The sequence below is a fragment of the Podarcis gaigeae genome (assembly GCF_964106915.1).
Source record: "Podarcis gaigeae genome assembly, chromosome: 10".
In the NCBI taxonomy this organism is placed as follows: domain Eukaryota; kingdom Metazoa; phylum Chordata; class Lepidosauria; order Squamata; family Lacertidae; genus Podarcis; species Podarcis gaigeae.
Window position 1 is genome coordinate 3,382,309 of NC_139686.1, and position 18,909 is coordinate 3,401,217.

At 49.2% G+C, this 18,909-nt stretch overlaps 1 protein-coding gene across 2 annotated transcripts; it reads right to left on the reverse strand.

Moving 5' to 3' along the window:
- Positions 1-274: 274 nt before the first annotated feature.
- On the reverse strand, positions 275-8,221 carry LOC310826675 (C-type lectin lectoxin-Thr1-like). Of its 2 annotated transcripts, none has more exons than XM_083701837.1 (6): positions 8,091-8,221; positions 6,214-6,291; positions 3,814-3,908; positions 2,694-2,834; positions 1,270-1,384; positions 275-568 (listed from the first exon to the last, which is right to left on the reverse strand). In XM_083701837.1, exons 2-6 carry the CDS (start codon positions 6,269-6,271, stop codon positions 501-503), a joined length of 477 nt encoding a protein of 158 aa, XP_083557963.1. In that variant the 5' UTR covers positions 6,272-6,291; positions 8,091-8,221; the 3' UTR covers positions 275-500. The 2 variants fall into 2 exon arrangements, with proteins under 2 accessions (XP_083557963.1, XP_083557964.1); XM_083701838.1 differs by lacking the exon at positions 8,091-8,221 and adding an exon at positions 6,434-6,563.
- Between the last annotated feature and the right edge of the window lie 10,688 nt (positions 8,222-18,909).

Genomic DNA, 18,909 nt, shown 5'->3' on the forward strand with positions numbered 1-18,909 from the left:
ACCCACGTGGGCTTTCGACATTTGCTCACCGGGCTGAAGGCTTCTTTTGATTTGGCAACCTAACCCACACGTGTCATTTTAACACGCATTTTCATATATTATGCAAGTTTTGCTTCTATTTTGATAAATTTGATAAATTGGCTTGCCTTCAGTATTTTTAATGAGCATTTTATATTTTACGTAAATATACATAAGAGGTATGTACGTTAGAAGTCATGGAGGATTAAGTCGTACACAACTCCTTTAAAATACAGAGAAAGCAGTAAGTCAAATCTTATTCAATGAACAAAGAGATAAAGATGAAGTTTATTGGATGTTACATTTTTCTGATCAACAAAGAGGAGACATAAGCAAGCAAACCAACGAACCACCAATCAACAAGGAGAGATCATAAAAGGATGTAGAGATGGGGTCCTTGCAGGAATATCCCCTTTCCTTTATCTGAAGGGTGTGTCTTCCTGACCCTGCCTTCTCAGGTGATGAGAAACGGGGACTCCATCCTAGAGTTTGTACTGACAGAGGTACGAACGAGCAGAGTTGCAGTTCTCATCGTTCCACTTCAGGTATCCTGGAAAGCAAAAGAGAACCTGTGTCTCATGCTCCACTCTGAGATTTTCCAAGGTTTAATATTGTAATGGACGTCACTGAGATATTGCTAGGGATATCGGAGAACTCAAGCAAAAACGTGGTCAGTTTTTGCTGCTGCTGCTGCTGCTGCTGCTTCCAAGTCCAGTGTGAAGGTAAACACCATTTCTGTGCTCTGCTCTGGTTTGCCAGAAGCAGCTTAGTCATGCTGGTCACAGGACCCAGAAGCTGTCTGCAAAAAAAACGCCGGCTCCAATCAGCCTATAGAGCGAGATGAGTGCACAACTCCAGAGTTGTCCATGACTGGGCCTAATGGTCAGGCATACCTTTACCTTTACCCTGATGGTTAATAAGATTCAAAGAAATCTCTCCTTCTGCAAGCACACCCTCCATTCCTAGGAGGTCCCACAACTGGGCTTCTCAGTTCATTGCCCTCCCCCCGCTCTCGCCAACATGCCCACGTCACCTGGGCTCACCCACTGGTGGAGGAAGGGGGGTGCGGGGGGTGAGGTTCGCCCCGGGTGTCATTCTGGGGGGGGTGACATCACTCGCTGCCCCTGGAATACATGCCACTCACCACGCACCCCCCCACATGCGCCACGCCCCCTGAGACGCGCACATGCCACACCCCCACATGTGTGCTGCTCTGGGTGCCAGAGCAGGTAGCTCTCCCTCTGGGCTCACCTGTGTCAGCCCAAAGCTCGACGCAGTTCTCGTTGTTCTTGAGGTTGTTGGGTTCTCCAGCATTCCAGTTCTTGTAGCTGTTTGAAGACCGATCCGTCCACTGCCACTGCCGGTTCTGTGTGGACAGAAAAGCAATTTGGTTGTCAGGGAAGAGAGCAAAGATGCCCAGACGAGGCTCTCGTTAGGCAGATGGGAGACCTGGAGTCTCCTTGCAGCAGCTGCTCACACTCTTTTTTACATATACGTATATATAATTAATTTTTCTGTTTCACAATTTAAAATACTCATTATTACATCCTTAAGACGTCAATGGCTTCCCTTCTTCTCTTTCCATGGTTCATTCTGCAAATCATAAATCCCTGCATATTTTACAGAAACTGTACCATTCAGTATTCCATTATTGCATCCATCAAAACTTGTTTACACTGTTTAATTTATCTTAATGCTGCCAGCGTTTTCAGTTGTACACAGTTATTTCCCATATATTCAATCAACGTTTTCCAATCTTCTCTAAACGTGTGTCCTTCTTGTTCTCTTATTCTATACGTTAAGTCTGCAAGCTGCGCATATTCTGTCAACTTAAGTTCCCATTATTCTTTAGTTGGGACCACTTTCCACTCCTTGGAGGAGAGGTGGAATACAAATGCAATAAATTAAATAGTAACCACTCGGCCAGTGTGACCGCAGTGCATAGAATTTTTAAAAGTTAAATAATTCTGCTACTAATAAATAGATATGAAAATGGTTCACAACAATGAAGAATCCCAATGAATTTCCAAATACCGTACTTTTCGCTCTATAAGACACACTTTTTCATTCCTAAAAAGTAAGGGGAAATGTGTTTGCGTCTTATGGAGCGAATGCGGGCTGCGCAGCTATCCTAGAAGCCAGAACAGCGAGAGGGATCACTGCGCAGCGCTCCCTCTCGCTGTTCTACTTTCTGGCTTAGTCGCACTCTGTCCCTTCCCCCACCTCCCGCAAAAGCCAGCAAGAGCCACACTCCCTTTAAAGAGCGCACGGAGCGTGTGGGGGGGCTCTTGGGGGCTTTTCCCAGAGGAGGGAGAAGGGCAACCCATCAGTGATGGGCTGCCCTTCTCCCTCCTCAGGGAAAAGCCTGCAAGTGCCACACACGTGCTCCACGCGGCTCGTGAAAGGGAGCACTGAGCAGAGCCTGGGATGCATACAGGCTCTGCTCAGCGCCCCCTTTAAAGAACATTTTTTTCTTGCATTCCCCCTCTAAAAACTAGGTGCATCTTATGGTTGCGTGCGTCTTATGGAGTGAAAAATATCGACATTCTGGGGGTGGGGGCACCCTGCCCTCTTATTAAGTTCAGCATCTTTCTATAAGCCCCCCCCCCCCCCCCCCGCAACCTGCATTGGAGTCCAAAAGCACCTTAGAAGCTAAAATAAGCCAGCAAACCCACCTTCAGGGGGTCACGCAGTCCAATCCAGACACGGCTTCCATCTTTGCGGTATTTAATGATGTACTTGGCCAGCTCGGCAGATTGTTCCGCGCTGTGGATGGAGGCCAGGTGACCGCTGGGGAAGTAATCTTGGCAGGCAATCTGAGAGAGGGCAAGAGAAACGTCACATTTACCCAAAGAGCAGGAAATCAGGGAGGATTCAGTAAAGGGCAGGGATGAGGGAACATGCATAGAAGCCCAAAGCGTTTGCAGGTGGGAAAGAGGATCTTGGGCACTTTCGTGCCACCCCAAAACTCAGAGTAAGCCCTGAATGCTGGCGGCAGAGCTTGTTTTCCTGCCCTTTGTCTAAAATTGCACGTATACCTAACTGGGGCACTGACGTCACGTGACCCGTTCCCCCCCACCCCACCCCTGCCAATAATAGTAAAAACTCAGGTGGTTAGGAAGGCCCAACAGAGACTCCATTTCGTCAGGGTCTTATGAAAGAACAATGTTAAACAACAATTGATGACCTCCTTCTACTGGTCCACAATAGAAAGTGCCCTCTCATATTGTATCACAGTGTGGTACGTTGGCTTGACAGCCACAGACAGAAAGTCTTTACAGAGGGTGGTGAACACAGCACCTGATATCATGGGCTGTCCCCTGAGCCCGCTAGACGACATCGCAAGGGAGAGTGAGGAAAATTCTCAGGGATAATTCACACCCCGGCTAGCACCTCTTTAATTTTCTACCCTCGAGCAGGAGATATAGAAGTATAATTAGCTGTACCAACAGACGAAAAAACTGTTTCTATCCGTGGTCTGTTAGGCTGCTGAACAGAAAATAATAATATAGTGCAACTGACTTTTGGGGTTGATGTGTTGTGCGACAAGCACACAGAGTGCCATGAGATTGAGTGTTTGTGTGGTGGGGCTCAGTTAATTTCATTGTACACAGTTTGTACATTGACAATAAAGGTATTATTATGAAGTAGATATTTGTATTTCTAGTGCTCTGCGTTTGGATGTTTTTAAGGTTTGCTGCAGAACGTTATGGGCTTGTTGTGCAAAACTGGCATATAAGTAAACTGATCAATCAACCCATCAGCTCTTGACCAAAGCCAAGAGGCCGCACTTACCTCTGCCTCAGCCCAGCTCACTTTATCGCTGAAGAGTTTGTAGCAGTAGGAACCGTACGGCAACCACTCCATGTGGCAGCAGGTAGCCTCAGCACCTGCTCAGGGAGTCAAAGGAAAAGCCCAGTCAGAACCTGGCCTGGGGCTGATTTTCATTTATTTGTTTAGATATTTTCAATCATCACTTTCATGCATCTGTATCTAGGCAGCTCACGACACACAAATCGGAATGAAATCAGTCCACAAATATCCATAAAATGTAACTAAAAACATAAAGGAAACATCTGCAGATAGAAGTTGGTTAAAAATGAGAAACAGCTGAGGGAACGGAACATGAATTGACCTTGTAAACACTGTGGTGAACTGAACAAAGGAAGATAGCAATTAAACGGCACAGCACACAAGGTCTGAGAACAACATTTATGAAGGACTACACAGGTGAAATGGGTTTTATATTTATGAGAAATAACAGAGGTGCTGTATGTAAGGAAAGAATTATGGTCAGCTGCGAGAATGGTCTAACATCAAGAGAAGGATTAAGAAGAGATGTCTTGGACTGCAAGAAGATCCAACCTCTCCATTCTGAAGGAAATCAGCCCTGAGTGCTCACTGGAAGGACAGATCCTGAAGCTGAGGCTCCAAGACTTTGGCCACCTCATGAGAAGAGAAGACTCCCTGGAAAAGTCCCTGATGTTGGGAAAGATGGAGGGCACAATGAGAAGGGGACGACAGAGGACGAGATGGTTGGACAGTGTTCTCGAAGAGACCAGCATGAGTTTGACCAAAGTGCGGGAGGCAGTGGAAGACAGGAGTGCCTGGCGTGCTCTGGTCCAGGGGGTCACGAAGAGTTGGACACGACTAGACGACTGAACAACAACATAGAAGAGATGAAGCGGCTACCTTGGGAAGTGATGGACATATATTTGCAACAGGAGCGGGAAACCTTTTTTCCCCAAAAAATTGTATTAAATTAAAGTAATTTAGTCTAATCTGTAATAATTTGGAAAACGAATAAAAAATTAGAGAGGGAGAGAGAGGGAGGAGAAATTCACACTGTGAATGCATGCCAAAGCAGCACAGTTTTCATACGAAGGCAGAGGTGGTTTCTGACAAGCCTCTAGTGGCAGGGAGTTCCACAGGGCAGGATTTGCCACACCAAATACCCAGTCAGCCAGTGAAGGTTGACTGAACCTCGAGGGCCAAATGGGGAATCACCAGAATCATCAAAGGACCCCACGGATCAAAACTAAACATAAGGAATCAGACAGTACTTGAGGGTTGTGATGTTGGGGTAATGCGGGAGGGAGGGGTGTCCGTGGAATGACACTCAAGTTTGTGAGAAACAGGTGGAGCAGACAGGAAGGTGGTGCAGGGAAACCAGCGAAGAATCCTGTGTTCTTGTGGGGACAGAAGAACAGAGAATTTCTTACAGTTTAATAATTTGATCCAAGGACCTGGGTGTCTGAAGAAAGAGCAAGGTTTTAGCAATGCTAGAAAATTGCCCTTTCAAAAGAAATGATCCTTGGAGGTGATGGGGCCACCTCAGATATGAGGCAAAAGTTTCAGGCGCCATTCTTCTCGTTTTTTGTGTGAGAAACTGGCCTGCTCCCCCCTCTCCATGTTTTGAGAGGGAAATCCCTGCAGATGCCTGTGCCCACAGATTTCTTTCTGTGGCAGCACATAATTGGTGGCGCTTGTGCAGAGACAGTTCAACAAGACAAGATTATCTGGAATGATCTCGTTAATCATTTGGGAGATGGCAAAATCCTCCTCCTGGGACTTTCTCAGAATCATCAGGCTGACGTAAGGCTTTCTATGCCTATAAAGGTAGAGGTAAAGGTAGCCCTGACTGTTAGTTGCAGTCCATCCAGTTGTGGATGACTCTGGGGTTGCGCGCTCATCTCGCTCTATAGGCTGAGGGAGCCAGCGTTTGTCTGCAGATAGCTTCCGGGTCATTTGGCCTGCATGACTAAGCTGCTTCCAAACCAGAGCAGCACACGGAAACGCCGTTTACCTTCCCACCGAAGCAGTACCTATTAATCTACTTGCACTTTGACGTGCTTTCAAACTGCTAGGTTGGCAGGAGCTGGGACCGAGCAATGGGAGCTCACCCCGTCATGGGGATTCGAACCACCGATCTTCCGATCAGCAAGTCCTAGGCTCTGTGGTTTAACCCACAGCGCCATCCACGTCCCTTTTTATGCCTATAGCTGTGGGAATAATAATCCAAAACGTTTATGCACACCACAACTGTGCTTAACTGGAGTTGGAGAGGCAACTCTGCACTTCCCAAACTGGCATGACAGACCTGAATGCTTGTTTTGTTTGTTGCATTTCTATCCCACCTTTTCCTCAAGGAGCCCAAGGTTCCTCCCTAGCTCTGTCTGGAAGGAAGGAACTCACCTCTCAAAAATGGAGCAGCAATTAGGAAGCTGAGACCAAAGAAAGCCAAAAGCCCCATCTTTAGTTTTCCTTCCTGTTCTGTGGGGAGAAAAAGAGTAAAGGTAAAGGACCCCTGGACAGTTAAGTCCAGACAAAGGCGACTATGGGGTTGCTGCTCTCATCTCGCTTTCAGGCTGAGAGAGCCAGCATTTGTGTGCTGGTCCCGGTGGGGGGGGGTTACTGTGAGGCGTGGTCAAAGTCCGGTCCTGGGCGGAGGATCTGGAGACTGTCCACCAAGGGGGAAGCTGCGTTCAAAGCAAAAAGCCAGGCGTGGTCGGGAACCCCGGAAAGACAGGTCTGGGTGCTGGCAGAAACAGGTTTCCAACATCGTTGCACCCGCAACCTGGGACCGGGCTGACTGGCCTTTATCTTCTCTGAGGCCAGGGGCGGTCCCGGCCCACAGGTGACCCGCCTCTCCTGGCCTTAAGGTGAGCACTCCTCCTGAGAGAAACCAGTTCTCTTCGCCTCTCTGCCCTGAGCCTCTGCAGTTCAGGAGAGGCTGGAGGGTTACTGGACCCAAGGGGAGGCTCACCTTCCCCTGACAGGGCTGGGAGAGGCAAACCTGTAGGCAATGGGTCCTCAATCACCCCAGGAGCCAGAGTGGATACATCTGGTGTCTGCTCCTGAGGATCCGGCACAGGTGCAGGCGCTTCAGAATCAAGGCCCTGCCCCAGCTCAGCTGGCCCTGGAGGCGGGGACTCCTATGCAGGCTGGGATTCCTCCGGTTCAGCCTCTGCATCAGATTCACAGGCTATCACAGTTTGTCCACAGACAGCTTTCCGGGTCATGTGGCCAGCAGGACTAAACTTCTGGCGCTATGGGACGCTTCTGGCGCTATGGGACACCATGACGGAAACCAGAGCACATGGAAATGTCGTTTACCTTCCCACCACAATGGTACCTATTTATCTACTTGCACTGGTGTGCTTTCGAACTGCTAGGTTGGCAGGAGCTGGGACAGAGCAAGGGGAGCTCACTCCATCGCAGGGATTCGAACCGCCACCTTCTGATCGGCAAGCCCAAGAGGCTCCGTGGTTTAGACCACAGCACCACCCGTGTCCCACGTCAAGGAGAAAGAGGAGATGGGGCTGAGAGAGGCAATTGGTGCCCAACCTTTGGAATGCCCCCCATCTGTGATGACAATTGCCAGATCCAACCTGAGGGCCCACCATCTTTTGTGGAGCGAGCCCTCAGCTTCTTATCTCCTCTCCTCTCCTCTCCTCTCCTCTCCTCTCCTCTCCTCTCCTCTCCTCTCCTCTCCTCTCCTGGGGAGTCCTCTGGGTAGCTGCTGCTGCCGCTGCCATCCCTGGTCTCTGAGCTGCCCCACCTGCCCAAAGGAGAGATGCCTCCTCACACTGCCCCACAGGGGCCTGGGACTTGTCTATCCATTCACAACAGCAAGGGCTGGTGGACTGGCTGGCTGTGCTCCCTCACCTGCTTGCTTGCTTACGCTGAGGCCACCTCAGCTCCTGGCACCCAGCACCCAGCACCCCCTGGCCAGCCCCAGAGGCACCATTAGCCTGCGGATCTTGTAGCCAGGGCTGCTGCAACAAACAGCTGTGCAAGCCTTTGGGAGGCAGAGACACAAGAGGGCATCCGAGGAGGAAGGGAAGGACAGATAGACAGAGCCCAGTGTTGCCCGGGAAACCTGACCCTCCTTCAAGGCACCCCAGGGTGCCACGGCACACTGGTTGAAAACCACTGATCTTAGGGCATTGAGGTGCCCCCAAAAGTCATACCCAGGTTGAGAGAATTCACTTGCACAGGGCAGTAGGATTCTTCTGCAGGGATTTGGCTGCTGTTGAACGCTGGACAAAGGGACCAGATTGGCTACTCACCTGTCCACCTGGATGAATGGATGATGTATCTGCTGGTGTGGCAACTCACGCTTCTCCTGAGATGAAAACAAACCGTTCCGAGTCATTTATATCCTCTTGAGGGTTTAGTGAGAGTCTAGTGGGTTTGCATTTGCATAGATAGGAGGGAGCACAAAAGGACACAGTTGGCTTTTGTTTAAGGGCAACCATGACCCAGAAATAAGGAAACATTTTGCTTGTAGTGGGACAATAGTGTGCTTCAAACAAGTTTTATGTTATACAAACACAAGTGTATGAATAAAGTTCCCTGAGATTAGGGAAGTTTTTAATGACTGACGTTTTAATGTATTTTTAATCTTTTGTTGGAAGGTGCCCAGAGTGGCTGGTGAGACCCAGCCAGATGGGCAGGGTATAAATATATTATTATTATTATTATTATTATTATTATTATTATTATTACTCGTAGCCTTTGGTTCATCTCGATGGTAGGCAATTAACTGAGTGAGTGGATGACTCAGACTTGTCCCAACCACTCACATCAAAGTACTGTTGAAATAATTTGCCTAATAAAATTTTACCATATCCTTCCTGGATGAAAGCCTGGGGCTTTCCCTGAAAACATACCAGACTATTCAAACATTCCTCACCAAGAGAAAGAGGGAGAAGAGAAGAGAGACCACTCACCTTAATTCTCACTGCTCTCTGATGCCCACACCAGATGACTGAAGTAAGCAAGCCGAACCCCAGGCTGCAGAAAGAGGCACATACGGTAAATAAACAAATAAATCCTTAGGGAATGTAGCAACTCCCCTATCATCGAATCACAGAATTGTAGAGTCAGAAGGGGTCATCTAGCCCAACCCCCTGCAATGCAGAAATCTCAGCTAAAGCATCCAGGACAGGTGGCCACCCAACATCTGCTTAAAAACCTCCAAGGAAGGAGAGGCCACCAGCTCTCATGGGAGTCTGTTCCACTGTTGAACAGCTCTTACTGTCAGAAAGTTCTTCCTGATGTTTACAGTGGTACCTCAGGTTAAGTACTTAATTGGTTCCGGAAGCCTGTTCTTAACCTGAAGCGGACTTTCCCATTGAAAGTAATGGAAAGTGGGTTGATCCATTCCAGATGATGAAAAACACCCCCTAAAACAGCAATTTAACACTAATTTAATGTCCAGTGAGACCATTGACCCATAAAATGAAGGCAATAATCAATGTGCTGTACTATAAAATAAATAAGACAGTATTTTAGATGAAAAAAACACACATTTATTTCTTTTATTGCGTGCCCTTACTGTTTGGAGGGGACTCAGGGTCCTCTTCTACAATCACAATTGGCTTGGTTCCCAGGATTCGCGGAGGCCTCTGAGAGCTCCGTAGGCCCTGTGGATGTCCGGGTTTGCTGCCAGGCGGCGGCAGCCTCTGAGAGCTCGGACAACTTACTTCCGGGTTACAATCGGTCGTAACCCAAAAAAAATGTAAGGTGAAGCGTTCGTAACCCGAGGTACCACTGTCATTGGAATCTCCTTTCTTGTAGCTGGAAGCCATTGGATCGAGTCCTCCCTTCCAGAGCAGGAGAAAACCATTCCTCATAAGGCTCAACTTCCAGATCCCGTATGACGAAAGGGAGAAATATTCAGGACTTTTCACTTTAGAGAACAGGCGAGTAATGATGTGATTGAAGTTCATGAAATTACGCAGGGCATGGAGAGAGTGAATTGGGGAAAGTTTCTCCCCCTCTCATGACATTAGAACTCATCAGCATCCAACAGAGCTGAATTTTGGAAGGGGTATTGATGGCTACTAGCCATGACGATTATGTTTCACCCCACAGCTCCTTCCACATCCCAGCTGCTGGAAACCACAGGAGGGGAGAGCATTGCTCTGGTGCTCGGATCCTGATGGGACATTGGCCTGATCCAGCCGGCTCTTCTTACCAAGCCTGCCCCCCAACCCCATCACCAGTCAGCAGCACCCTCACCCCACCCCTCTTGGAGGCCTGAGATCTGCACTGCAGCTCCCAACATCCCCTCTCTTATATATTTATTTTATACCAGGAAGTGTTTTAATTTGTTAATCCTTTGTTGCTCTAATGAGTGGTTTTGAGCTCACCCTGGTTGTTAGAAAAGGGCATGGAGGAGTCAGCTGATCTCTGATGCTTCTGTGCTTGATTCTTATTTTTATATTTGAGGTTGAATCCTGATAAGACAGAAGTACTGTTTCTGGGTGTTACGGGAGAATCCGAGGGCTCTCTTGGACAAATGAAGACACCGACCAGGGCAATTCAGAGCAAAACAGCAGCCAGTAGGCTCGGTCTTTATTAAGGAAAAGACTGTCGCGACAGGGCTCCCACCGTCCACGAGGTGAAGCAAGATGGAAGCCCCGAACAAAAGATGACCCTAACTTTTATTAGTTGCTAATCCCCCAAACTACACCCCCAGAATTACATCATATTTACATCATGATTACATTAGAATTAGGAGGAGTCGAGGAGGGGCTTCACAGGTAATCCGAGTGTCCTGACACCTGGCCAGAGCTTCCTCTCCCCTCCCCACATGAGTCACTCTGAAAAACAAAGGAGAAGGGCGAAGTTTCCTGCCCCCTGAGGGGAATTCGGTCAGTGTCCTTTGTGAGAGTCCGCGTGGAATACACTAAGATATGCAAGTTATTGTATCCCTGATGGCCCTGTGTCTGAGTTCATCGCGAGGGCTATCAAGGTTATCCTGTCAGCAGGGAAAGTACGTGACTGCTCGGTCAAGGGATTATGGCCACTCCGTCCCAAGTCACCCCCCTTTGATAGTCCTTGTAACGTGCAGTGGAATAAAAGTGGTCCGATGAAAATCCGACATACGGCTGATTTTTGGTGAATATAAAACGGCGAAAGACTTTGAAGTTCAAACCAGTTCCAAGTTCAGGAAACAATGTAACAAGGTCTTGATTGGATCAGTCATGGTTGACTGAACTCGGAAACGTTGTATTAGTGAGCTGTCAAACAGGGACGCAGCGAATGCCGGCTGCAGTACCAGCGCGGCCGCCACCAGGGGCGCTGTTCGGCAACGATGATTGGCTGAGGCGGCTGCTGTTTGACCTAGAGTTCAGGCACCCGGTCTACTCACAGTAAAATGGGGCCATAAGCGGAGCGCTTATGGCGAACGGTTGTCAGTCTAGCGCTTCCTTATTTACGGAAGGCTTTTAGGAGATGACCCTCTAAAGGGACATCTCTCGGGTCAGGGAGGGGAGAAGCGTGTATGTGTGTGTGGTGCTTGTGTGGTACACGTGTAGATGAAGGGGGGGGTGATTTCCGGTGACAGTTCCCCCCTTCGGAGATAAGATTGCGAAGGTAGGAAAACCGCGCAATCCTTTTCTCCGTACAATCAATAAAAGTCGGACATGCCATACCTAGAATCCGGATCTTGGAAGTTCCTCAGGGCCCCCATTTCGATGGGAGTCGCTTGGGTTCTTGGGGCCGGCAGTCTGTGGGCAGTAGCTGATCGCGGGCGAAGAGTCGGAAGGCAAGAGCCGCACGTCTGACAGCACATTGGGAAGCAGTGGATTGCGCAGCAGAAGACGGAAATGCAAATGGTTACAGTAATGAGGATCAGGAGTCCGTTTCCTAAGAGTTGTTTCATCCAGCCTGACCCAGGCAGCCAGCTCCACAACTGGGTATCGGACAGTCCTTCGTGTTGGATATTTTTAAGCCCGTCCACCAGTTTATGGATGTTGTTAAGGTGTCCAGTGATATTGAGGGTTTGATCGGACACGTGTGTGCAGCATTCGGTTCCGACGAGGGCACAAACGCCTCCGGTCGAGGCAAGTACGTAATCCAAAGCAAGGCGGTTCTGTATCGCGGTCTGCCTGACTTCCGTTAACTCCGTCAGGATAGATTGAGTAGCCGCATTGGACTCTTCCATGAAATTTAGTAGGATGTCCGTTAATTTAAGGATATCAACATGGTTGGAGCCGGCTCCATACGCAGGAAAGAGAGCCCGGCCATAAGTTTCGCTATTGGCCGCTACGTCAGAGAGTTGTGACAAGTCCTTTGCTCTCTTATTGCGTCTTCTTCCGGGGGGTAAATCTTGGGTGACCCGGACTCCAGGCAAGATCAGGCCGAGATAACAAGTGCCACGGGAGTGGGGGCTGGCCCATACATAGCCGCGATGGCCACAAACCCAAAACAATCCTTGTAGGCATGAGTCTATGCGGCCGGTGAGAAAGGCGCGGAAAAAGCACTGGGTGACCGGGGAGGGGCTCCAGGAGTTAGGTAGGGCCATAACGTATCTCCATGCAGACATTAAGGTGGGGTGGATGGAGGGGTCGCCTTGGTGCCATAGGGTAATTTTGCCATTTAGAGTAATGTCAATGGTGTACTTACAGGTGCTCTCGCCGATAACTTTGTCGTTCCCGCTGAACTTTCGGCAAAGGTCACCCGTTGTAGGTCCGGTCAGGTAGATGTACTGGTGGGTGAAGTTCACAGCAGTCAGGTTCCAGGACTGCACGTCAGCGGAGAGGTGTTGTTGCAGAGTGAGAGGTACTCCTAGAAATGGTATGCCACTGTGAAGGTGTGCGGGAGCATTGGCACAGATCCAGCAGTCCTTGGTTGTTTGTTTTGCAATTTGAGAGATTAATTTCACATAGGTGTTGGAATGCCAAGTGGACAAAAAGTCATTATTGTTGGTGTTTTCAGATATTGACAGTTCCCCCCTTTGTCGAGGTGCGGTACCCGCGGGGTGAAGGGGGTCTTGGCGGAGTAGGTAGGTGAGATTCGTGGCGAGACCTCCACACCTCTGGGATCCGGTAGTGTCCCATTCTGCTGGAGGTGTAATTGAGTGGTGCCAGCCTTCGAGGTATGCTTTCCCGTCCCAACCGGAGGCGAGTCCGATGTCCCAGACGCAGCAGTACCTTCGGAGGCAAACTCCCTGAAGGATAGTTTGGCGGGGAGCGGAATCCACTCGTTGACAGTAAAAGCCATGAATGAGATGGTCTGTGGGGTGATTTTTGTCAGTATAGACTGATTCACTGCCACCATTGTCTAAAAGTGTCCAGTTGAGAGTTTGTTTAGGGGTACCATCAGAAAAGAGTATATAGGAACCATTGAGGCAGTGGGCTCGGTTCCAAGGGCCATCTTTGGTGAGGATGAGCTTGCCCATTGACGTGTAGGAGGGCGACCGAATAAAAAGTTCCCAAGTCTGGTGAATAGTGAGGATAGGTTGTATGGAATGTCGAAGGAGCACACGGGTTTCGGGTAAGCAGAAATCAAAATCCCCTAGTCGGTCTGGGGTCCCTGTCTTCACCATATCGACAATTCCAAAGTCTAGATATTTGTATTCCATTCGTAGTCCAGGGCACGAGGCGTGAGTGTTCATGGAATGTTGAGAAAGGGCAGAGGTAATAGAAAGGAAGAGCAAGGTGGGTATCGTGGTTGTCATTGCAATGTCGGGTTGGCAGGTAGAGTTGTTGAACGGAGCTGTCAGATGGAGCTGTCAGATGGAGCTGTCAGATGGAGCTGTCAGATGGAGCTGTCAGATGGAGCTGTCAAACAGGGGGGGGTGTTTTTCGGAGTTTGATGCGAATTGGGGGTTGGCCGTTCTGGTCGGCTGCTGTGGTTATCTCTGAGGTCCAATGGGCTGGTGTGTGTGGTTGGTCAGGTCCGGTCTGTTGGGCTCGATTCGTGCCCCGATCTGGTCCGGTCTGTTGGGCTCGATTCGTGCCCCGATCTGGTCCGGTCTGTTGGGCTCGATTCGTGCCCCGATCTGGTCCGGTCTGTTGGGCTCGATTCGTGCCCCGATCTGGTCCGGTCTGTTGGTCGTCTTCTGTATCGGTGTCGTCGTCTGCCGGACGGCCTGGGACGCTGTAGGGTGAGTCGTCAGCGGTAGGTTCAGGTGGTGAAGCGGGTTTGCAGCGTGTGTGATGCAACCAGGCCGTCTTTTCTGCTACCTTAACGGAAGTTGGAGTGGTTAAAAGTACTTGGTAAGGACCCTCCCAGGTGGGCCGTAGGGGTATCTTATGGTAGGTTTTCGCTAGTATCCAGTCCCCTGGTTGGTATGGGTGGATATTTTCATCTAACGGAATGTTTTGACTTGAGGCTGCATATTTGTGGAGAAGAGTGAGTTGTTTTTGCAGCTGTATTACGTAGTTGGTTAATTCTGATTCGCCCACCTCTAATTCTGATGTTGGAAACTGGGTGTTGTATACTGGGGAAGGTCGTCCGAATAGTAATTCATAAGGAGATATTTTGAGGTTTCCCGGGGACATGCTCTCAAATTATGGAGAACTAGTGGAAGGGCATTGACCCATTTGATGCCAGAGTCTTTGCAAAGTTTTCCCAGCTGTGTTTTAAGTTGCTGGTTCATTCTTTCGACCTGTCCGGAGGAAGGAGGGTGGTATGGGGTATGTAATTTCCATTTGACTCCAAGGGCACTGGCTACTTGTTGGATTATGTCTGACGTGAAATGTGAGCCCCTGTCGCTGTCGATGTGTCTAGGGACTCCGAAACGGGGTATGATTTCTTGTATTAAAATCTTTGCGACGATGTGTGCAGTTGTCCTGCGAGTAGGGAAGCATTCGACCCACCCTGTTAACTGATCAATGATTACCAAAGCATGCTTGTAGCCTTGGCAGGGAGGAAGATCTATAAAATCTACTTGAAGGCTTTCGAATGGTACAAAAGCCCATGGTCTGGCCCCTGGTGGGCATCTGGCGGTATGTTTTGGGTTAAAACTCTGACAAGTATGGCAATTTTTGACAGCGGCTTTAGCGGCAAGTGCGAGACCTGGGGCGTACCAGCAGCGTTGTATTGTGTCAATCAGTTTTTCTCTCCCCCAGTGGGTACGTTGGTGTAGAACTCTTAGATGTTTAGGTACCCATAGCCTAGGCATTATGAGTCTTTTATCTGGGAAATACCAGACGTTATTTTCTAAGCGGGCTCCCTGTTCTTGCCATTTTTTAATCTCGTCAGGGGTTGCAGTTTTGTACATCTCAGTGTAATTTATATCTGATAGAACTTGTGGTCCTTGGAACTCATTATCTGCAGAAAGAGGTAAAAGGGCTGCATCTTGTGCTGCACTATCAGCGCGTCTGTTCCCTATTGACACAGGGTCTCTGCCCTTTGTGTGCGCTTTGCAATGTACGACTGCAATTGCCTCAGGGAGGTGGATAGAATTCATGAGGCGTTGCACTAGGGATGCATGTGCAATCTGAGTACCTGCAGCGGTTAAGAAACCCCTCTGTAACCAGATTTGTCCGGTAGCATGCACCAACCCAAAACAGTACTTCGAATCTGTGTAGATGGTGATCCTTTGTCCCGCCCCTAGTTCACAAGCTCTGATTAAAGCGATAAGTTCAGCCGCTTGTGCGCTGTATTTGGGATGGATGGGTCGTGCTTCCAAAGTCTCGCTATCGGTGACTATGGCATATCCGCTCTTCCGTTCACCTCCCACGACCTTGGAGCTCCCGTCCGTATAGAAAATGAGATCAGGCTCTGTTAAAGGGAGGTAGTCGAGATCCTCCCGGGGTTTTTCTACATGGCGGACTATCTGGGAACAGTCATGGTGTGGGGTGCCATCATCGGGAAGAGGCAGGAGGGTTGCAGGATTCAGTGAATTGACTCTTTTTATGGTGACATTTGATGGACTGAGGAGAATGGCCTCATATCTATTTAAACGTTGTATTGTAAAGCGTTGGCACCCTTGTAAGCTAAGGAGGGTTGCGACAGCATGAGGAACGTTGACTGTTAGATCGTGTCCCAGGACAGTTTCTTGTGCCTTCTCTAGGAGTAGGGCTGCGGCTGCTACGGCTCTAAGGCATCCTACGTTTCCTAATACTGTCGTGTCTAGTTGAAGGCTGTAATAAGCGACAGGTCTATTCCTCCCTTGGAAAGGTTGTGTAAGGACGCCTGAAGCTACTCCTTTATTCTCATGTACGAATAAGGAAAAGGGTAGTCTATAATCCGGGAGTCCGAGGGCAGGAGAGGTCCGCAGTTCTTTTTTAATAGATTCAAAGGCTTCAAGCGCCTCTGCAGACCATTGTAGTTGGTCTGGGGCATTGTCGTGTGTCATTGCTGTAAGGGGGCGGGTGAATTCCCCGTAGCGCGGAATCCATGCCCGGCAGAATCCACTCATTCCAATGAAACCCCGGAGTTGCCTTTTTGTTTTCGGTAGGGGTAATTTGGTTATAGCTTCGATTCGGTCCGTAGTTAGTGCTCGAGTACCCTCTCCTAGGATGTGGCCGAGATATTTCACTTCCTTTTTGCAGTATTGTATCTTTTTTGGAGACACTTTGTGTCCCTTTTGTGCTAGTATGTTTAAGAGAGTTATTGTGTCATTTTTACAGGATTCTAGATCCTGACTACAGAGTAAAATGTCATCAACATAAAGCCTGAGGGCTGAACCCCCGGCAGAATGACGTCTGATAGATCTTGGTGTAATATAGATGAAAATATTGCCGGGGATTCTACATATCCTTGGGGCAACCGGGTCCACGTTAACTGCCCTGTCCGCCAGGTGAAGGCAAAAAGGAATTGGCTTTCCGGGTCTACAGGAATGCTGAAGAAGGCAGAGCATAGGTCTATGACAGAGTAGACTACCGTTCCCTCAGGAATGGTGCTTAGGAGGTGGTGTGGGTTCGCGACTACCGCGTGTCGGGGAATGACGAAAGAGTTAACGAGTCTGAGATCTTGGACCAGGCGCCATTTGACGGGATTTGTGTTGGGCTTCTTGACGGGGAGAAGAGGGGTGTTGCAGGGAGAGGCACATGGGACTAAGACTCCCATCCTCAAAAATTCATCGATCATCGGGGTCAGTCCATCTATTGCGTCTGGAGGAAGGGGGTATTGCTTAGTACAAGGGAAGGGTAGATCTTTTCTGTAGTTAATCTTGACTGGCACTGCGGACCTTAAGAGCCCAACGGAGGTTGACTCGGTTCCCCATAAGGAAGGGGAGACATTATTTAACAGTTCGGACGGAAGGTCAATGGTAGTGTTATGGGCTTCCTGTAAGACTCCCTGAAAACTGAAGATGGACTCATTTGGCATATGCAGATAAATCCCTTCTTGGCCACACTGTATGGTGGCATTTAGTTTACAGAGCAGATCCCTCCCCAATAGATTGACGGGGCTAGAGGTTAACAAGAAAGTATGTTTGACGGATAGCGGTCCAACGGAAACTTTCGCAGGTCGGGAAAGAGGGCAGTTCCGAGGGATTCCATCCAGTCCCATTACGGTTCTGGTTTCTTCCCCGGGGGTCAAATGGCTATTTGTAAGGGTAGAGTAGGTGGCTCCGGTATCCAAAAGGCAATCGTAAGACTGTCCGTCGATTTGCATTGTGCATATTGGGTCAGAAGATGACAGTTGTAAGACGGGGCAAAGGAAGGAGAAGGAGGCGGGATCTGCTTCTAATTGTCAATGTGGTTGGTACTCGTCCATCACCATTTCATGTGCTGAATTGGTGGTGCGGTTAGCCGGCTTAAAGGGATTTTGTGGATCTTGGGTGAGGTTCCTGGTTCTTGGTTGTGGAGGGGGAGGACCCGCACGATGTTGCGTATGGGTCGTGGGTTGAGTGGGTCCATAGGGAAGGTTTGACTCTCTGGGCTTGGGGTAGAGGGATTCTTGATGGTCTGGCCTGTAGGTTCTAAAGTCTCTATAGTCGGACCGTGCAATTTCTGGTAGGAGGGGACAAAATCTTCTTATGTGCCCTATTTATTCGCAGTTATAGCAAACCCGCCGGTCTCGGGAGTCGGATCCCCTCGGTTTGCCTTTGTCTTTGAAAGCGGGGACTCCTCCTGCATAAGCTAATACTCGCGGAGAATCGGGCTTCTGATCTTTCTTTCTCCGCTCGTCTCTAGAGTTAAAGACCGACTTGGCAATGGAAAGGATCTCGGTTATAGTCTTTCCGTCGTACCCCAGATGCGAGTTTAGGGCTTTCCTTATATCTGCCGTCGCCTGGTCTTTGAAGAAGCCTTTGACTATGACTTCGTGCTGGGGACTTTCCGGGTCTATCCCACCCCAGGTTTTGATAGCAGAGACTAGACGGGTGTAATAGTCGGATGGGTGTTCTTCTGGCCCTTGAAGGACGGCTTGGACTTTTGTCCAGTTTACAGTTCGCTGACCAGCAGCTTTTATTCCATCTAAGATGGCCTTTTTGAAAATTTTTAGACCCCATATGCCATCGTCGGTGTTGTAGTCCCAGTCTGGGTCATTAAGTATCGTCTGGGCAGTCAGTGGGGTCATCGAGGCGGGGCGATTTGGTTGATAGCCTTCTCGTGTTAGAGCCTCCCCCGCTTTTGCCAATATCTCCCTCTTCTCTGCTTCGTTAAAAAGGGCCCCAAGCAACATATGAACATCTGCCCAAGTAGGATTGTGAGTAGAGAAAATGGTGGCCACCTGGCAGTGGCATTTGTCGGGGTCGTCTCTTAAGGAGGGCATCTTGTCGGACCAATTCATCAAGTCCGAGGTAAGGAAGGGCTGATGAGTAAAGACCATGCGTGGTGGGTCTCCTGCTCTGGCTGGGGGTATAGGTAATGCTCGCAGAGGAAAAGCACCTTCTATTTCTCCATTCTGCAGATTATCCCTGTTTCTAGTTCTGCTGGAAACGGGTCCCTCTCTTTCTCCGTTTAAAAGTTGCCCGTTGAGGAGGGGTCCAAGATCCAAGCCTACTTGGTCTTCTCCCGAGGTGGGAGTACTTGAGAGGAGGTTAGGTGGTGAAACACTTGGTATATTTTGAGAAGGGGCAACAGTGGGTGGGTCCGCTACGCGTTGTCCTAGTCCCGCACCTTGGGAAGGGGTAACGGCAGTTGGATCTGTTGCGTTTCCCCTCGGTCCCGCGCCCCCTCCACCGGATCCTGTCCTGTC